Source organism: Pelodiscus sinensis, chromosome 29 (genome assembly GCF_049634645.1).
Source record: "Pelodiscus sinensis isolate JC-2024 chromosome 29, ASM4963464v1, whole genome shotgun sequence".
NCBI lineage: Eukaryota > Metazoa > Chordata > Testudines > Trionychidae > Pelodiscus > Pelodiscus sinensis.
Window position 1 is genome coordinate 13,165,234 of NC_134739.1, and position 20,194 is coordinate 13,185,427.

Sequence of the window (20,194 nt, forward strand, 5' to 3'; positions counted from 1 at the left end):
AGCATGGCTACCCCTCTGAGACTCGCACCATGCAAGGAGTTGGTCAGCCTAACTTTCCCCAACGCTGCTCCTACCATCAGTGGAAACTTTTGCATCCCCAGCCTGCCTTTCCGCACAGTATGTCACACAGTCCTTTCATTAGTAGAGGCCTAGGTTCAAGCAGGCAGGTCACATCGGGAGGGAACCGTGGGTGCAAACATCTGTGCACAAAAACCATTGCATCGGAGAGAGGCAGCATGGTCTAATGAGTAAGGCCCTGGACTGGGGATGCGGGGCGGGGGAGGGGAGGGGCTGTTCCTGACTCCGCCACTGGCCTCTGAGTAAGCTGCTTCCCCTCTCACCCTTAAGTCTTGTCTACTCGGATTATAAACACAGGGGCTGCGTCTAGACTGGCAAGTTTTTCCACTGCACTCAAAGCGGTAACAGGTCCATCTTAAACAGCAGACACGGTCAACAGGCAGCGGGAAAAACTTGCCAGCTGTCTACACTGGCTGCTTGAATTTCCGCAAGAACATTGACGATCTCATGTAAGATTGTCAGTGTTCTTGCAGAAATACTGTGCTGCTCCCGTTCGGGCAAAAGCCCTCTTGCTCAAATGCTTTTGCCCAAGAGGGCCAGTGTAGACAACACGGTATTGTTTTGCGCAAAAAAGCCCCGATCGTGAAAATGGCGATTGGGGCTTTCTTGCACAAAACCGCGTCTAGATTGGCCATGGACACTTTTCCACAAAAAGTGCTTTTGCGGAAAAGCGTCCGTGCCAATCTAGACGCTCTTTTCCACAAATGCTTTTAACGGAAAAACTTTTCCGTTAAAAGCATTTGCGGAAAATCATGCCAGTCTAGACGTAACCAGGATTTCTACAGCACCACTTTCCATTGGATGGGGGCCTCTAGGTGCTAAATAATATGTTAGTGGAAGAGCACTACAGGCAGAGCAGACACCGCGGCGCATGGTGTGTTTCACTGCACTGTTAGCAGGGCCGTCCTTAGGATGTACAGGGCCTTACGCCGTACTGTTAAACTGGTGTCCCTGAGCCCGACAGCAGCTGGGGGGGGGGTGCAATTTTTTGGAGATGTGGTTTCATCATCTTCAGCAACACACTCATAAAATAATCAACTTGGGTCCTGTTGACTGGCACGGGAAATTTAGAAGCTGGCGGGACAGACCTGGGGTTAGCAAATGCCTGTGAAATACTTTCCTGGCCTCTTGCACGGCTCTTTCACAGGTTCAGTGTTCTGCTTTGTCACTTGGAAGTTCACTAGATCATCTCCGGAGGAAGCTGAGCCAGAGAACAGGGATGGGAAGAGGCAGGTGGTGAACCTTGAGACCCAGCAGTGCCCCAGATTTTCAGGAGCCCTACGCAACACATATTCTGCGTATGGGCGAGGACAGCTCGGACTCACAGGGTTGAGGGTCAGCGCGGACTTTCTCCCAATGAGCACAAACCCGTTCAACTATCCCAGTAAGACAGGAGCAGGCACTTTTAACTGAGCGGCCAAATGCTATGGATTAAAACCAGTGGTGGGAAAGCACTTGGATCTGCTTTTCTATTGTCCTACAGCCTCAAAGCAGGCAGCTGTCTGAATTTTTCTTAGCCAGCCATTCCCCACCCAGCTTGCACGTGGTGTGGGCTGTAGAGCGACTTCCCAGTATGCCCCGACTGGCCTCAGAAAGCTGCTTGGAAGGTGCTATTTTTTGGGGTAGGCATGGGGATACATTTGGGTTCAAAAACCAAAGGGATTCGTAACGAGGCCCCTTGGTGGCTTTGCTCCCCATGGAGAGAGCAAGGCCTCGGTGGCGGTTTTAGAAATACTCCATGTGCTGGAGACAGTCAAGAATTATGGGAAAACAGGTCCCTGGATGGCTCTTTGCCAGGATGGGCAGGAATGGTGTCGGTCTGCCAGAAGGTGGGTGACGGGGAGGGCTCACTGGATGATTGACGGTTCTGTTCATTCCCTGTGGGATACCTGGCATTGATCACTGTCGGCAGACAGGACACTGGGCCGGCTGGGCCTCTGGGCCGATCCAGTCTGGCCGTTCTGATAACTAGGTAAGAGTCTCTTACTGCAGGCATCACATGGAGCCGCTGGGATCACACCTCCTTTGAGGCAGCAGGAATAATGCTCTCCTATCCCATTGCTCTTGGCGGCCAGCAGCAGACCAGGGCTGCAGGTGTTTGCTAGACCACAAAGAGCTGAGCTGTTAGGAGCAGCAAAGGGAACGAGCCCCAGGCCAGGTCAGGAAAGGGCCACTGGCTTCTCCAAGAGTCCAGCCATGCAGCGTGTGGTGTAAGCACCTTCCAAAGCCTGCCTCTGGGCAGCTGACGGGAATGGAGTGTTTCCTGCCGGAGGGTCGCTCCCCCGGGAAAGCGGGAGGGGCACTTAGATGCTTGTAAGAAGTGTTTCTGTTTCTAAGGCCGCCAGACTGTGCTGTGTTTGATCCTTCAGGCTGCAAGCTCTCTGGGGCACGGGTGCCGGGGTGCCGCACCTCCCAGCACAGCGTCAAGCGCTACTGTCAACGGCAATTTTCTATCGGCGCCGGTTTCCCAGCAGTGAGCAGCTTCTGTCCATCTGCCAACATCTGTATGTTTCAAAACGCAGCTCCCTCCAGACTGGGATTGCTGTGATTGCTCGGCGCCAGCAGTGTGCTAGCGAGGGCTGCACCTCGTGACCTCCGTCCAGTCACCTGCTCATCACTGCCTCTTTCGGCAAGCCAAGGAGGGTGAGGACTTAGGTGGTTGTAGGCACTAACCCTACTTTGCTGTGCTCCCCAGGAGGGGGACAGGGCAGTTTCTACTTACAAAACAGGACCCTCTGCCGCGTTCCCCCCGCTCGCCCAGTGCACCCAGCCCGCTGGCTCTGCAGCAAGACTGAGGCAGAGAAAGGGCAACCAGCTCCCCAAAGCTGCCCTTGCAAATACCAACCCAAAGCAAAACGGAAGGGAGGAGCTAACGGAGCTGGTGGGGCCTTTTATTCTCCTGCAAGGAGGTTTAACAGGTCGTTCGATTTAGGGCTTTAATTCAAAATACCGGGTCCCTGCCGCGTACAGACGCGGGCAGTTAGTCTGAACTTGTAAATTTCAAAAAATGGCGACCGGCCAGGAAGATGCAAATCAAGCGCGGGATATTTAAATCCCAGGCTTGATTTGTAACTTCGAATGCCTACATTAAGCCCCCCTAGTTCGAACTGGGGGGCTAGTGTAGACATACCCTGGGAGCTGGCTCCCAGTAAGCCGGCTGCAGGGGGAGCCAGCTGCCGCCGTGCGCTGAAGACTCGGCAGTATAAAGCTTTATACTGGCAGAGCCCACAGCATGTAACTGTGTAAATTACTAAGATTTTCAGCAGTTACACGGTTTCTTACTTAACCACTTTTACCATCTCTAGTAGGGGCACAGGAGCGGAAGAGGAAGGAAAACAGGGAGTTCAGAGTCCAGGAGCAGGCACCAGCCACTAAGTGAAGGGAAAAAAAATAAAGACCAGGGCTAGAAAAGCTATGCTTACAGTGCAGATGAAGGGGGCAGGAATGCTTTATATAGACTGCGCCTCACATTCCTCACCCATAGACACACCCGTGCCCTGGGAAGCAGGGACGCAGGTCCCTGAACTGAGGGTCACTTAATGTGCACTCCTGAAGATGTGGGATGGCTGGTCTCCAAAGCAAACCGGACGGAGTTTGGAGACCGGCACGAAGGATGCTGTGTGGTGGGGGAAGAGCCAAACCGTGCCGGGCAGTCTTCTGCTGGTAAGTTTCCCCACCCAGACATCTCTGGTGGTGTCTGTGCTCAGCTGGAACAGAACCTGCTGTCACACTGCTTGCGGATCACAACCGAAGAACCGTCACATCTCCAGTCTGTTGCTTTCTCCGTGTCGCCGCCCCTCCTGCCCGGCGTTATTTGTACTGCGTCCGATTGGGCTTTGGAATTTCATGCTGGATCTCATCGAATTCTTGCGAGGGGTCCAGGGTGGGGCCAGGGAGCATCACCGTCTGAAAGAACAAGACCCCAATGAGCTTGCCACTGGGCTGGCTGCAGAGCAGCTCTGTAGAGAAACACCCTCTCAGGCTACAAAGGCGCCTAGCCCTCGAGCAGGAAAGGGGATGGATGGGACAAGAGGGGAGGGAACATCTGCACCACGTGTCTTGTCTCGCCGACAGGCCTTAGCAGGAACCTGTTTGCGGTATGGATGACTGGCCAAGGAACAATAGCCCATGCACTTCTCTGCCTGATCACATGTACCAGCAGCAAGCCCAGGGGTATAAATGGCCAAAAGGGGACAACCTCCCCTTATCAGCTCTTGGGACAATAATAATAATGTGTCTGTAAAAGCGATGAGGAGTCCTGTGGCACCTTATAGACTAACTGAAGTGTAGGAGCATAAGCTTTCGTGGGCAAAGACCCACTTCGTCAGATGCATGTGACATGCATCTGACGAAGTGGGTCTTTGCCCACGAAAGCTTATGCTCCTACACTTCAGTTAGTCTATAAGGTGCCACAGGACTCCTCATCGCTTTTGCAGATTCAGACTAACACGGCTACCCCTCTGAATGTGTCTGTAGAGTTCTCCGGCTGAATCCCTCAAATACTTCACAAACCGTAACTGCTTATTGGGGGCAGTCAGCATTACACCCATTTCGCAGACAGGGAAAGTAAGTGACACACCCCATTGTCTGTGGCAGAGGCAGGACTAGAATCCCAGATGTCCTGTGTTTTATCCAATCCCTTTCCCAGTGCCTCCAATGCCATTTAACCCCCAAAGCGCCTAGTCCCCCGTCCCAACTAGTTGTAGTTCAACTACACCGAAACCCCATGTATTGTTCTCTGCCCGAAGTGCTGCAGAAGCTACTTGGCCATATCCAAATTGCAGAGAGTGGCACAGGAGAGCCTCCGGAAGCGGCAAGAAATGCCGTGAGCAATGAAGCTGCCACGATCCTGAAAGAGCAGCTTGAGAGTGCAGGACTTGGGACATAGGGGTCGTTTGGACTTGGGGCATAGGGGTCGTTTGGACTTGGGGCATAGGGGTCATTTGGCAGACGTATCACAGAGTCTATGAAGCAGCCAGTTCTCAGATATGTCACCTTGATAATGGGGTCCTTTGGGGGTGCCCAGGCTGGCACTATCTTGCCGTGTATCCGCCAAGAGCCATACGGGTTCACCAGGTGCCTCTCGAACACGATGTACTCCAAGACATCCTTTGGCACCTGCTCCCCGCCGTACATCAGGCGCCCAAATCGGTCGTAGATCGCCAAGGTCTGCAGGGAGAACCGTGACACTGGTTATGTGACACCACGCAAGACTGGCGGCGCGACACCACGCAGACAGAGACTGTACCTGCCGGGTGTGCATAAAGACCGTCACCTGCCCGTACAGGTTGCCCTTGTTCACCATATCCGAGCACCGAACCTGAACCACCCTGGGAGGCTCCAATGACTCCACAAAGCTCCAGCGGATGGTATTGTACCTGTTCCCGCGCACCATTTCCTAGGGAGCAAACGGGATTGCTTAGCAACATGATGAGTAATTGGTCACCAGGGAGAGAGGCGCTCTGCATGCATGAGTGAGTGTTGCCATGTGGAGCAATGGTGAGAGGTGCAGAACATGAGGGGTTAACCCCAGGCCCACTGAGCACAGCTACAGAACACCCCAACGGGCTCTCGGCTTTCCACGAATCCTGCCAGTGTTGCCCCTTCCTCAATACAAAGGGACTCAAAGACACGGTTTAGTTTGCACGTCTCCTTAGCACCATTTTCACAGCATCTCGGGGAAACGCAAACAAGGTTGCTCTCAAGCGACCTTTCCAGGCATTTCTAGCATCCGCCTCCCTGATGTTTCCAACACAAGAGAAATTAACATGGCTTTGTTTACTGCCTTCGACTCTACTAACAGGGATCTTGGTTAGAGACTGCAACCAAACCCAAGGGGCTCTTGTGAGGCCTGATTCTGTGGCTGCAGAGATCAACAGGGGAGTTTGGTATTCCCTCCAAGGCGGGGAGCACGCCCAAGAGGGAGATCCTACAAAAATAATGCTCATTGTTCGCTAAAAGGCCGATCGAATTCTAGTGGCACAAAGCAGCATCGCTTGGGTTCCAGTCAGATCCCAAACTTGTGTGTTTATAAAACACTTCTGTTCTGCCCCGAGATAAACATGGAATTAATGCTACAAAGAGCCAGCTGGACTTGTACTCTGCCTCATTTCTCCGAGTGCCAAGAAAGGGGACAGCTGATTGCCTAGCCCTTGAGTGGTTTCTAAAGGACATGCTGACTCCAGAGAAATATTTACCGGGTAGCTGCGTTCCGTGACCAAGGAGTGAAGTTTCAGCTTGTTGAAACTGTAAAGTGAAAATACACTACGTTACTCAGCGGCACGTGGTGAAAAGACTCCACCTAAGAAGCTCTTCTTCCCCCACATGTTGTATCAAATCCACTGGCAAAATGCAAAGGGCTGAGCTGGGATTTCAGATGAACAACAGAGCCCACATGGAATCAAGCCTCAAAGGCAGCAATGACAATTTAACAGCACGACTCCCCCAGGAACCCGAATCTGGCTCAACTAGCCATGTGTATAACTGTAACTAAGCCAAATGCACTTTGGAAACGTGCTTGGTCTCATCACTGGAAAAGGATGAAAATCGGAGCAACACTTCGGGTCAAAACAACCCCTTGGTGCCTGATTTCCAGAACTGCCGAGTGTTCACGTTTCCAGCGATACCAGCGAGCGCGGCAGAGGCTCAACACATCTGGAAATCAGGCCCCCAAATGTATTTGCTGCCTCTTCTTTCTTGCTGTCCTCGTCAGTCGGAATTAAAGGAGCATTGACCTGTGGTATCTCAACCACGGCCTTTTCAAGGAGGCAGCAGAAGGAAAAAGTTTCTGAGAAACAGAGAGAGTCTACTAAAGAGAGAGGAGGAAAGAATATGGCACCTAAGCGGGGCAAAGGGAAAGCCCTGAAAAACCACAACACAGGAAAGAACCACTCTTACTTTGCCAGGCAATTGTGAGCTTCAATGAATATCTCCTGGGCTTTCTCGGGGAAAGTTTTAGTGTTGAAGTTAGGAACATAATTTTTTATCTTCCGAATCCTGTAATGGCAAAGATAAGAAATGTTGCTCTCATGCCCTTCAGTGTTCAATAGTTTACAGAGAAGAACAATTCAGAAAACACCCTTCAGAAGATCAAGGCAGCTTCACTTGCCTTAATCCCATCCTCCACGGAGTCTCCCATGACACAATCTCCTTGTGCCCACGATAAAGCTATTCAGTGGGTGTAGTGTGTGGTCTAGAACAGTGTTTCTCAACCAGTGGTGCGAGTACCCTTTGGGGTACTCGAGAGAAGTCTGGGGGGTACGTCAACACAACTCAAATTTGGAGAAAACTGAATTTTTGTTTTAAGTTTTACAGCACGTTATTATTTGTGTATTTTTTTACCCAAAAATGTAATCGTCCGCCCGGCTACATTTAAGTTGTTTAAACAAATGTGTTGCAATGGTAGAAAAAATTTGTGTGTGTCTGAAAACTGTAGGTACTGGGGGTACTTAGAATTTTTTTAAAGGGGTACTTTATAAAAAAAAGGTTGAGAAACACTGATCTAGAATAACCAACAACCATACAGCACATCACATTGCAAAAAAAAACCTGTGATTAGTGCCCAGTGCTCACTCCCACGACAGGCTTGTGTTTATATTTCCAGTCAGTGGCTTCACAAGCGAGCTGATGCCGTGGACATGGAAGGGAAGTGGAGAGGAAAGACAGCCTTGTGGTTAAGCTACTGGAAGGGGAGGTTTGAGGTTGAATTTTCAACTCTGCCACTGACCCCTCTGTGTAACCATGGGCAAGTCACCTAATCCTTGTGCCTTGGTTCCCCAAAAGGGGAATGATAAAATTTCTTTTCTGCTCCCATCCTCTAATTAGATCCTAAGTCCTCCGGGCAGGGACAGTCTCTTATTCTGCCTATACAGTCCGAATGTTAACGTGTACACGGTTAACCGCTAAACCTGGGCTCATTGGTTAACCTGCACAGTGACAGGCCCCTCCTCTCCACACCTTTGTATCAATTGTGTAACAGAGGCAGTGTGCGAGGGGGTCAGGCAAGAGCTGGTACACATAGAGAACCAGCTCCTGCAGAGCTGCCTACCCCCACACTGCTTCCCACAGAGACAGCAGCTGGGGATGGGGGGCAGGCAGGGGCTGGTGCTTGGGTGAGGAGCCAGCTTTGTGAAACCACTGACTGGAAATATAAACACGAGGCTGTCACGGGAGTGAGCGCCCGGCACTAATCACAGGGTGAATTGCCTGACTTTTCTTGCAATGTGATAAGCTGTGTGGCTATTGGTTATTCTAGACCACGCACTACACCCATGTAAGACAAGCATCAGGTCCCCACCTGCCCCCCTGCGTGTAAACACGTAACTGCTGAAAATATCAGTGGTTACACATTTACAAAAAGAAATGTACTTGAGCATCCCCACTATGCAGTGCCTAGAACAGGTTTGTGGCGGGGAGGGACTCTGGACACACGTGTAAAAAACCCCAGGAATCGAGCCATGGTGTGTCAGGAGGTAGCAGAAAATACTGATGAGTAAATCACAGCCTCCCCTAAGATTATCTGATGTTATCACAGATTAGCAGCACTGATATAGGCCAGTACAGCAAAAAGTCGAGAGCCAGTTGCATGCAAGGATTTGCAGTGGAATTGCTGCTACACCCAAGCAGCTCCTGAATGGAACCCTGGAATACATACATTAATTGTGAAACCGCGCGCTGCTTCAGCTGCTCTGCTCTTTGCTTCAGCCCCTCCTTTGACAGGGAGGACAAGCGGGCCTCACCCTCCGGAGGCACATAGGGGTCAAAAATTCCAGCTGTATTAGAAAGAGAGAGAGAGATCAGGAAAAGATCAACACCCTGGCAACAGGTTAAGTTCTTAAAAAAAACCATGAAAGTCTCAAGAGAACCAACAGGGGAAACACTAGATGATCAGGGAGAAGTAAGAAACTGGATGGCCTGTTTATTCCTTAAATAGGCTTTTATCCCAAAACCTGAAGGAAGAGACAAAACCTGAAGGAAGCACAGAGGGCAATAAAAAGCTAAGAGAAGCGACAGTGGGAACAAATCACTGCTAGGCACAGGCCCCAAAGCAGCACAGGTTTGGACCTAAAGTTATTACCAGCTATTGGCACTTGAGTGGGCCCGTGTGACGTATTTGGTGGGTCTCAATCCAGGTTCCTCAATACAAAAAACTCCACTAACTGGCAATAACTGGCCCCCTTGAATGGGTCAGAGAGCCTGGGTTCCCCTCTCAATCTCAGAGGCAGTCACTGCATTTCAGAGCAAGGCTTTTTCCAGGGGGAGGAGGGAGTGAAAGCTTCTATGTCACCCTTGATCCATTAGTTTGGCACCATTCGGCAGCACTAAGCAGAAATTGAGGATGAGGGTTACTCTCCCTACAAAGAGGGATCGAGTGTAATCAAACAGCCCCCTATTGAACCAGTGCACTAGACTGATGAAGGTCCCAGGTGTGTTAGGTTACTGGTCCCACACTTCACCAAGCACTAGCTCTCCCACTACCCCACATCCTGCTCCTACTGCTGGAAGGCACCACCAGCATTTTGTTCCTGCGCCTACCTGTGCAAGCAAGATGGATGGGGCGTTCTGGGGGCTCATAAGGTATCACAATGCCAGCAGCCCTGGCTTTCAACTTGTGCTCCTCCTCAGTCAGGTGCTTAGCATTGACAGAAGGAGGGATAGCGTGCCGCTTCTTGCTTCTCACTGGGACCAGCAGGGAGGTCCGAGTCAGTCTGAGTAAGGGCTCAACACCCTAAAGAAAAGTTGTAGAGTCATTCATTCAGCTGCCGTAGCAGCCTCCCCCCAATCACCGTCCCCCCTCAAACTCCCCCAGTTCACACTGCATCACCCCCAAACTCCTGCCGCCTCCCCCAGCTTACTCTGCATCCCCCCAATCCTGCAACCTTCCTCCCCCAGCTCCCGTTGCAACCCCCCAAAACCTGAAGCCTGCCCCCACCTCCCCCACAGCCTGCCCCCCCACTACTCCCCCCACTCCATGCCCGCCCCCCCACACTGCTCCCCCCACAGCCCGCCCCCCCACTACTCCCCCCACTCCATGCCCTACCCCCCCCCCACTGCCCCCCCACTCCACGCCCTACCCCCCCACTGCTCCCCCCACAGCCCGCCCCCCCACTCCACGCCCTACCCCCCCACTGCTCCCCCCACAGCCCGCCCCCCCACTCCACGCCCTACCCCCCCCACTGCCCCCCCACTCCACGCCCTACCCCCCCCACTGCCCCCCACTCCACGCCCTACCCCCCCACACTGCTCCCCCCCCGTCTCCACCTGCAGGCCCCGGGCGAGCGGCAGCAGCAGGCGAGCCAGGCCCCGCTGCATGGGGGCCGCCATCTTGGATCCGCATTGCATGCCGGGATGGAGGCGGGACCCGCGCTGGGCCCGCCCGGGAGTGGAAAATTCCGCGGGCTGCTTCTGACCCCTCCCCCCAGCTCGGGGGGGGGGGGGGGGGGAACAGGGAGCCCCCAGCTCAGGGGGGGGGGGAACAGGGAGCCCCCAGCTCAGTGGGGGGGGGATAGGGAGCCCCCAGCTCAGTGGGGGGGGGGGGACAGGGAGCCCCCAGCTCAGTGTGGGGGGGGGGGGAACAGGGAGCCCCCAGCTCAGTGTGCGGGGGGGGGAACAGGGAGCCCCCAGCTCAGTGTGCGGGGGGGGGGGGACAGGGAGCCCCCAGCTCAGTGTGCGGGGAGGGGGGGAACAGGGAGCCCCCAGCTCAGTGTGGGGGGGGGACAGGGAGCCCCCAGCTCAGTGTGCGGGGGGGGGAACAGGGAGCCCCCAGCTCAGTGTGGGGGGGGGAACAGGGAGCCCCCAGCTCAGTGTGGGGGGGGGACAGGGAGCCCCCAGCTCAGTGTGGGGGGGGAAACAGGGAGCCCCCAGCTCAGTGTGCGGGGGGGGGGGGAACAGGGAGCCCCCAGCTCAGTGTGGGGGGGGGGGACAGGGAGACCCCAGCTCAGTGTGCGGGGGGGGAACAGGGAGCCCCCAGCTCAGTGTGGGGGGGGGGACAGGGAGACCCCAGCTCAGTGTGCGGGGGGGGAACAGGGAGCCCCCAGCTCAGTGTGCGGGGGGGGGGAACAGGGAGCCCCCAGCTCAGTGTGGGGGGGGGATAGGGAGCCCCCAGCTCAGTGTGCGGGGGGGGAACAGGGAGCCCCCAGCTCAGTGTGCAGGGGGGGGGAACAGGGAGCCCCCAGCTCAGTGGGGGGGGGGAACAGGGAGCCCCCAGCTCAGTGTGCAGGGGGGGGGGAACAGGGAGCCCCCAGCTCAGTGTGGGGGGGGGGAACAGGGAGCCCCCAGCCCAGTGCCAAAGCTTGCTCAGAAAGTGCTGAATGCACCCTTGGCCAGCGCAGGCCCCGTGATCAGCCCCCATATCCCACTGGGCAAAGGCCCCTGCACTTTCTGTTTGCCCCATAAGGCTCCTTTCACCGATCATCACGTGCCTGGCGCTAGCCGGCCACAAAGGTCCGGCCCACAGCCATGCCACCTTCCCCAAGAACCAGCACTGCGGAGGGCCGGCCGGCTCCCCGTTGTCCTTCCAGCCAGAACATTTACTGCACAGCCTGTTCCCGTGCCCAGATCCCCTTTTGCGGCCGCCCACCGCGGCTGAGTTCCGCCGAGTTGCCACGCTCCGCATGAGCAGAGCCAGGCGCTTTCCCCCTTAGAGTCCGTTTTCCTGCCTAACGAGAACGTCGGGCTATAGGAGAGTCAGCCCCTTCATCTCCAGGAGGGTCGAAATTCAAGTGCTTCTGTCTCCAATCAACAGGCCGCTTCAAATTCTTCCCTAAGAGGTTCGTGCAGAAATTCCGTAGCCAATTGTTTAGGGACGGTGCTTCAAACCTGCTTTGGATTTCCTCCCTAGGTAAGGAGAAATGTCAACCTGCCCCAGACCACTGCCCCACAGGCACTGACAAGGTGGGGCAAAAGGGGCCGTTGCCCCGGGCTCCTGGCCACTGCTACTACGGTGGTAGCTAGACCCACCTTGCCCAGTTCTGTCGGCCCCCCTGTTCTGGCAGGAGGAAGGTTGTTGTGAAAAGGGAATAGGGGTGCACACTGAGTTGCGTATTTTTAGATCTTACCCCCATCGTTAAGGTGACAGATTAACAACAAAAGGCACACAGACAGCCTGGTCCACTGACAAGTGCCCCTGGGTTAGGAATGTTGATAATTGGACCTCTGGTCATTGCAAAGATGCCTCAAACCTCTCACCTCCCTGCCCCCACCTTTTTCTTCAAATCTTTCTCTCTCTCCACTTCAGCTGAGCCTTTTTCTGTCCCCCCAGGCCTTCTGCATTGGGGGATTAGTCATCCTAACACCTCTGTACCTCTGTTTTCAGTCATTTCTCAGGCCGCTCCTCCACTGGCTTGTATTATTTAACGCTGCAAAGCTTTTGACGGTGACAGCTCGGATTCAAGCAAAACCAGAAAAATAATTCTTGAGGGCGCCAGGAGCGCAATGATGAACATTTTAAAAATGGAATTGCTACTTGGCAGGGACAGCTACAAAACGCCTCCGGGCATGTCCTTCCCCCATCTTTTTGGTCATCGTATTTCCATTAAGGGGGAGTACTAACGCCTCATGAGGGGAGGTCTTTCTGCAGGACTGTCCCAGCGTAGGCGCACCCCGTCTCTTGGGGGTGGTTACACGAGAGCTTGGACGCTACCTGGTCAGCCGCTGTATCGTCGGCAGTCTCTTCATTGTCTATAACCCCGACTGTTGGTCCACGGTAGTACGACTGGGTAGCCCAAGTCAATAGGGTAGGGCCCTTTAACGGAGGGCGTCACAGCTTGGTAGCCCAAGTCAATACATTGGGGCTAATCACCCCGGTAGAGGGACCCGAGTCTCTACTCCACTGGGTCCCAACCCAGGGCCCTGTGAGTGGCGGAGCAGTCCACCACGCCCTCAGTGGGGAAATCCAGCCAAAACACACCGAGTTTACCTAGGGGCAGGGCCGGACCGCTCCATTCTGGCGCCCCGGGCAGATAGTTTAATTGCTCCCCAGGTTGGGGGAGGGCACATGTGTGGCCATGGTGCTATTTTTAGCACCATGGGAGCAGCTGGGGCCATGGCTGCGTGGCGCTGCTGGGGCCCGGACTGTGTTACTATTTTTAGGACAGCGGTCCGGACCGTAGCAGCTGCCATGCAGCCTGTTGCTCCCAGGGGCGTGGCTGGGGCCAGGTCTGCAGTACTATTTTTAGAACTACAGCTGGGGCTGCGGCTGTGTGGAAGCTGCTAGGGCTGGGACCACAGCTGGTGCTATTTTTAGTACCACAGCCTAGGCTCCAGCTCCCAGCTGCTGTGTGGTGGTTGCCCAGCTGTTCCTGGGGCAGGGCAGCCACCCACCTCTGCTGAGGTGGTGGGCGGGACTGAATTTTTTGGTGAGCACCCACACAGGCGTGCACCTTAGAGGGAATCCTGGTGCAAGGGCTTCCCCCAGCCACCTGGCGTTCCTGCTGGAGAGTGGGGTTAGGGGTACCCGGCAGTGTTCCCTCTAAGCTGCATGACAGCCCAGCTTCACAGGTGATTAATCAGCGCCGCCCAGGCAGTCAGCTCCATACACGGAGCCCTGAGCTTAGAGGGAACGCTGGTGCCAGGGCTTCCCCCACAGGGATGCCAGGCAGGTATAAGGAGCGCGCCAATTCCACTCCTCAGCAGGAGCACCAGACGAGTGGAAGGAGCAGGCACAGGGGAGTCCCCAATTGGCCAGGATGCCTGGGCTCAACCCTGTTGGCCCAGTGGCTAATCCACCACTGAGCAGAGAAGAGGGGTTGGGGGCTTCTTGTTCACATAACTGGGCCAAAGGCAACAGCCTAATCTCTGACTATCCCATAGTCCCAAAATTATGGTGTTTGGTTTCTCTTGAACATTTTGGCTAAGCCTAGATGACATCCCTTTTATCGAAAAAGGGATGTAAATGAGAACATATCGAAATGGTAAATGAAGGCGGGATTTAAATTTCCCGCACTTCATTTACATAATGGCGGCTGCGGCTTTTTTTTCGAAAAGCCACTTTACGAAAAAACAAACCAACCGCGGTTAAGACAGGGATCTTTCGAAATAAATGCCCCTTTTAGAAAGATCCCGCAAACCTCATTTTTTGAGGATTACAGGATCTTTCAAAAAGGGGGCATTTTATTTCAAAAGATGCCCCTCTTACCTGCAGGGTTTTTCAAAAAGTGGCTTTTCAAAAAAAAGCTGTGGCTGTCATTATGTAAATGAATTGTGGGAAATTCAAATCCCGCCTTCATTTACCATTTTGATATGTATAATTTACATCCCTTTTTCGATAAAAGGGATGTCATCTAGATAATACCCTTTACTCCTTTTGTTATACAAAGGCCTCAAGTGTGACTTTTATAGGGGCCCTGGCATCTTCAAGCTTTCTTTATAATTTACTTGTGATAACTCAGAAGAGCAGGTTTTGAGTGGTTGGGGTTTTTTTTGTATTTTGGTCAATTCATTTAGGCAAAACTCTGAAAAGCAAATGGACAGTGTGTTTCTCTTTAAAAAACCCACAACTTTAAACATTTAGAAAGCTATGACCTGTCTTGTTACCTTTATAAAAAATATAAAACCCTTCTAAACATAGAATAATATGTCTATTCTCCAGGAATGTCTGTGGTCATAAATACATTCCTATAAGCTATTTTTACTGGGTTTTTTCTTACAAGGCAAGCTATTTCAACAAAAAAGCATTACAATCTTTATTTAAGTTGTGTCTCAGGGATGATAATCATTTGGTTATGGAAATAAAGCCCCTCCTGGTGGAGGGTGGCTCTGCCCCAGTCCTGCCTCAGTTTCCCTCTGATGGTCTCAGAAATAAACCAGCATGGGGCTGGTTTCCTACCATCATTCAAGCCTCAACGTTTCAAAGCAAAATCCATCACATTCAAAACTTCTCCCTCTGCTCTGGCATCTTCTGCCAGGTCAGGGTTTCTTCCATCCCAGAGTGCTGGATGAGCAGTCTCTCCCAGACTATCCTCGCTGGAGTCTTTCCTCCTTTGCCTAGGAGACGTTCCCATTTCTCCTTAGGCTGTATTCTCTCTGGCTCAGAGCTCAGCAGTAAACCCAGACTATGGGCCCACCAGCCTCCCAGAACCACCTTCTCCAAACCTCTCCTCCTTTTTTTATCCTAGAGTCCGGCTCGATCCATCTTGCTTTTGCCCACCTGGGGAAGAGAATTAACGAGGTCACAGGTAGGGCTAAGACCTATTCCCACCCTCTGACCAAACCCCAATAGGCACTCACTTCCTGTCACTGGCTAAGTCACATCCAGTGCTCCGAACCATATATTATCATCAGGCATTCCATTTCAGCTCTGTGGCTGTCCTTGGCTCCACCCCAGATGTGGCTGCATTGCATAGGTAGGGAGGGATCCAGTTTGTATCAAAGAGGGGGGAGGCAAGATGCAAAGTCAGGTTCATTCCAGGCTCTCTTAGCCCAGATCCCTCACCTCATGGACACTCCTCCAGCAGCTGGATCTGCCTTATGGCCTCTCCAGGGAGAACAGCTCAGCCATGTCTGAGGGAGGGGAGGAAAGAAGCAGCCCTGGAATGTGCCCTAGGCTGCTCCACCACCCAGAGCTCTCTTGGCCTGCTGATGAAAGTCCTGATGTGGGGTGGGGCCCCTGGGGAAGGAATCCGATGCTCTGAGCAAGGAAGGGGACCTGACTCATAGGGGAGCCAGTTTAGAAAACACAGGACTCTTCTGAAAGCAGCTTTGCGTTGGGGGGTGGAGAGGAATGGATGGGGAAGAGGGGGACTGGCTCTCTCCCCGTCAACCCTCCCTCCCCCAGAGCACAGACGCTAGAAAGGGAAAACGCTGATGTTTTGAATTGCCCGAGTCATGGGACCCTGGTGCTGAACAGCCCCACGGCGTGGGGCGTCTGCTCCCACCTGCGCTCCGTGCGTGCGGTGATCAGAGCTGTGCCGGCTATCACAGGGTGTGTCTGCGCTGAGGCTGCAGGCTTTCCCCGCGGGCGCCACACCGGGAACGCATTTTGCTAGCATGACACACGCACTCGCACACACACGCATGATCCCTGGCCCAGCGGAACAAGGGAGCCCTGGCTGGAGCCCTGCTATCCACAGCAGGGTTTACAGGTGATTGCAGCCAGCAGGGTGTGGAGCTCCCTGTGGAGCGAGGATTATTCATCCAGGATGCTTGTTGCACAGAGAGCCTGATACTCAGTCACCCTGAGGCCCTCATGTTTCGCTCTCAGCACAAACAGGAGGGACAGAACTCCCGGAGTCTCCCCCACCTACCGCTCTACACCAGACTTGCTCCCTGCCCCCAGAACCATGAGAGACGGTCCTGAGCAGGGCTACTCTTCCTGGGCCAGTGATGGAGTTGGCGAGTCCTCGCTAGGCCATCCCTCTGAGCCACCGCTCAGTGCCTGCCTTCCCTTGTGTGTCTGGCTGTTTAGAAGTCACCTGAGAGCAGGGTCAGAATCATTCAAAAAGGGAGAGAGAAGGAGACAGAGAATATCTTATTGCTTCTGCATAAAACCGTGGGACTCCCACATCTGGAATCCTGCGTGCAGATGTGGTCACCGCCTCTCAAAAAAGACCTCTAGGCCTTGGAAAAGGTTCAGAAAAGGGTGACAAAAATGAGGAGGGGTTTGGAACAGGTCCCATGGGAAGAGAGATTAAAAAGACTTTTCAGCTTAGAAGAGACGAAGGGGGAACGTGATAGAAGTCTATAAAATCATGGCTGGCGTGAAAAAAGTAAATAAGGAGAAGTTATTTACTTGTTCCCATAATATAAGAACTTGGGGTCAGCAAATGAAATGACTAGGTAGCTGCTTTAAAACAAACCAAAGGAAGTTTTTTACATGCAGTGCACAATCAACCTGTGGAACTCCTCGCCAGAGGATGTGGTGAAGGCTAGGACTTTAACAGGGTTAAAAAAAGAGCTGGATAGATTCACGGAGGTTAGGTCCATCAACGGCTATTAGCCAGGATGGGTAGGAATGGTGTCCCTAGCCTCTGTTTCTCTGGAAATGGGTGACAGGGGAGGGATCACATGATGATTACCTGTTGTGTTCCCACCTTCTGGGGCATCTGGCATTGACCACTGTCAGAAGACAGGACACTGGGCTAGATGGACCTTTGGTCTGACCCAATCTGGCCGTTCTTATGTACCCAAGGTCCCAGGGGAGCCAGCTGATATGAAATTAGGGTGCACTGCAAGAAACGGGACAGCAAGCCCCAAAACTGCTGGTTAATCTGATATTTCTATTTACCAAGCCAGCACAAAACAGCTTCTGCATCATCTTACTGGTTGCTCAGATGTCCAAATGGCACCGTTCTCTTAAAGTTACCCGCCCCCAGGCTCCCACCCAGACACTGCCCTCAAATAAAGCTCTACCAGTCCCTAAGGAGCAGACACAGCACCTGCCACGTCAATGAATATTTCAGACCTTCCCCCAAGTCGACACGTGTAGCCAGTTCTTATTAACTAGACCAGTGGTTCTCAAAGTGTGGACCATGATCATCACAGCTCACTCCCTTTGCCTGCAGCAGGGAGCCTGCGCTGGTGCTCCAGTCCACTCCTGCCTCGTGAGATTGGAGTGCCAGCACCGGCTTCCCGCTGTGGGGGGAGGAGGGGATGCCTCCTGGGCTGGATCTGGCTTGTAGGGGGAGGAAGCAACTCCTCCACCCCCAGGCTGGGGGAACAGCAGTGCAGGAAACTGCTCAATTGGAAGCTTTTCCCGCTGCTCCCATTGGCTGGAATCATGGTAGTAACAAGCAAGGGTTATTTGTTCACATCACAAGACCTGGGCAAACACCTACCCCATTGCTGCTCGAAACAAGTTCCTGCCTCAGCAGGAGCTGCCTAAGGCCTTGTCTACACTGGCACATTTTGTTGTCAAAACCTGTCTTTTGGCAACAAACCAGCGAGAGCGTTTACATTGCCGCACAACTTTGGTCGGGAAAAACACCGTTTTGGCAACAAAAAAGCTCCCATCCCTGCAAGAGACTTTTGTCTTTTCCCCTCCCTTCATTGTCGACAAAGAGCCAGTGTGGACTCTGCTGTTTGTTTTGTCGAGAGAACTGGTTTCCGCCACTATCCCACCATGCCTGCCCTGGTGGCTGTGCTCAGTGTTTCAGGATCTCTGCTGCCCTGCAGGCAGGCGCCCCTCCCCTTTCAAAGCTCAGGGAAGTGTCTGACAGCGGAGTGAGCGGCTCCCTTTGGGGAACAAACAAAGAGCAAATCATTGGGATGCTCCTGTTCTGCCCAGCTAGGAATCCAGCAGCAGGCATGCGGCTGCTGCAGGGGGAGGGCTGGAGAGGCTGCCGTGCTGCTTTGACATTCCTCAGCACGGAGAGCTCCTAGGGTATCCCGAGCAGTGCAGGGATCCGCTCTGCCTTCCCACAGCACGGCTCCGTGGAATGCTCCCCCACAATGCTTTGCTTTTACTATCCACAGGGGAGCCAGCCATGAAACGTCGACAACGGAGGCAGAAAAACCGGTTTGAGCGGTTTTCACTTTTGGCGACAGCACGTTTGTCGCCAAGCCTGATAGGCTGGCAAGGCGAGCTTTCGTTCCAGAGTTCTCATCTGGATGGACGGACCGGGGGGGGGGGCGCGCTCCAGCAGGGCCTGCCGCTCTCACTCTCAGCCCCTCCTGTTGGAGATGGGCAGATGCTTAGAGATTAACAACTACTGTTCAAGACAGCGCGCTAATAATAGCCCCTCGACACGACACTGATAGAGTCAACGTCTCTCCCGCTCCCTTTCTGGATGCATCACCTGTGGGCAGGGGAGCCAGCCCTCGCTGGGCAAGGTGGGGGCGGGACTCCGTGCTCCCAGAAGGGGCGAGGTGGGGAGCAGCCAGCCCTCAGCACCATCCGGAACACGCCACAGCCCTCCAGCTGCCCTCGGAGCACAGTGCATGTTGCTCCAGTGGGGATTTAAAGGGCTCTGGCTGCCACTACTCTTGGTCGTTCCCCCTGCCCCCCGTTGGCAGGCCTGACTGTGGGCAATTCCACAGGTCTCTTTGTGTCGTGGGCATCTTGCTGGTCGCTAGGCTGGGGCTGTCCCCTACTGGCCCTGTCTGTGAGCATGGCCCAGCAGGGGGGCCAGACACTGCCCTGACTGGGGGGAGGGAAGAAGGTTGGAACAAAAGAAATATGTGGGGGGAGGAGGAGTTAGTCTGGGGCTGGAAACATGATGGAGACAGCCTAGGAGACTAGGGGCTCAGGCACCTCCCCTTAAGGGGTCTGGGGCATCCTAGCCCCCCTCCTATTGCTACATCACGTCTGTGCTGGGCTGTATTCTGGAAAATCAGTAAACCCCTCTCTATTCTGCTGGCGACTGTTCTGGCTGCTACGGGGGTGCAGGATCCAGGGGAACCCCGACTGTGCCATCACACCCTTATCCTGCCTTCCAAATGGTAGTAGCCAGCTCTGTCCCTGGGGCACTCAGTGTTCGCTGTCCCGACGCTCCCAGAGCGGGCAGGACTTGAACCCACCACCCTGCGAATGCCCTAGCCCCTAAGCCGCTCCAGAACATGCCCTACTTGTCCGCGGGTCCCTGAGCCTGGGTGGGCTGGCTGGTTACTCCCAGGGTGGGTGGGGTTTGAGCTGTGACCGCTCTGTTGTGCCAACGCCCCTGCCAGTCCATCTCAGAACCCCTCCCGGGCGGGCAGCGCCGAGGGGCAGGAAATGAAAAACGTCACCACGCAGATAAGGCCATTTATTTTCCCCACTGCTGCTATCTCCCCGCATGGCATATGGACCCACCGTCGCCCCACCAGGGGCTAAACAGAAACTCTCGGATTGTTTTCCCTTGGAAACCTCCAGTATGAGCGCAGCCCCAAGAGGCCAAAGGCTGATGTGCAGGATCAAAGCACCGCGTCAGTTCCTGCCCTGCCAGCCTCTCCTTCCTTCCAGGGTTGGTCAGTTCATTTCCGGTCTCAGGGCCGGGAATGGGAGACGGGCGTTTGCCTCTGTGTATTTCGTGCTCTTTGAGCTCCGGCTCCGTGGTCCGGGAGCACCGTTGTTGGCTACCCGTCGGTACAAGCGACAGCATCACAGGCCCTAACCACATCAGCCTCATACAGCTGCACATCCTGCAATGGGATCTAGGCCATCAAGTGCTAGTCAGGCCCCGCTGCCATGGATATTGGCCAACCC

General features: G+C 54.0%; 1 protein-coding gene and 1 long non-coding RNA gene across 2 annotated transcripts; one reads left to right on the forward strand and one right to left on the reverse strand.

Annotated features, from left to right (window-relative positions):
- Positions 1–3,491: 3,491 nt before the first annotated feature.
- MRPL45 (mitochondrial ribosomal protein L45) lies at positions 3,492–10,462 on the reverse strand. The gene is made up of 8 exons (XM_075911230.1): positions 10,339–10,462; positions 9,613–9,805; positions 8,732–8,849; positions 6,976–7,074; positions 6,276–6,324; positions 5,327–5,476; positions 5,074–5,247; positions 3,492–3,984 (listed from the first exon to the last, which is right to left on the reverse strand). The coding sequence occupies exons 1-8, from the start codon at positions 10,417–10,419 to the stop codon at positions 3,889–3,891; spliced, it is 960 nt and encodes a 319-aa protein (XP_075767345.1). The 5' UTR covers positions 10,420–10,462; the 3' UTR covers positions 3,492–3,888.
- Positions 10,463–11,280: 818 nt separating this feature from the next.
- On the forward strand, positions 11,281–19,967 carry LOC142821015 (uncharacterized). The gene is made up of 3 exons (XR_012898064.1): positions 11,281–11,846; positions 15,192–15,251; positions 18,487–19,967. It is a non-coding gene; the product is annotated as an uncharacterized LOC142821015 (long non-coding RNA).
- Positions 19,968–20,194: the final 227 nt, after the last annotated feature.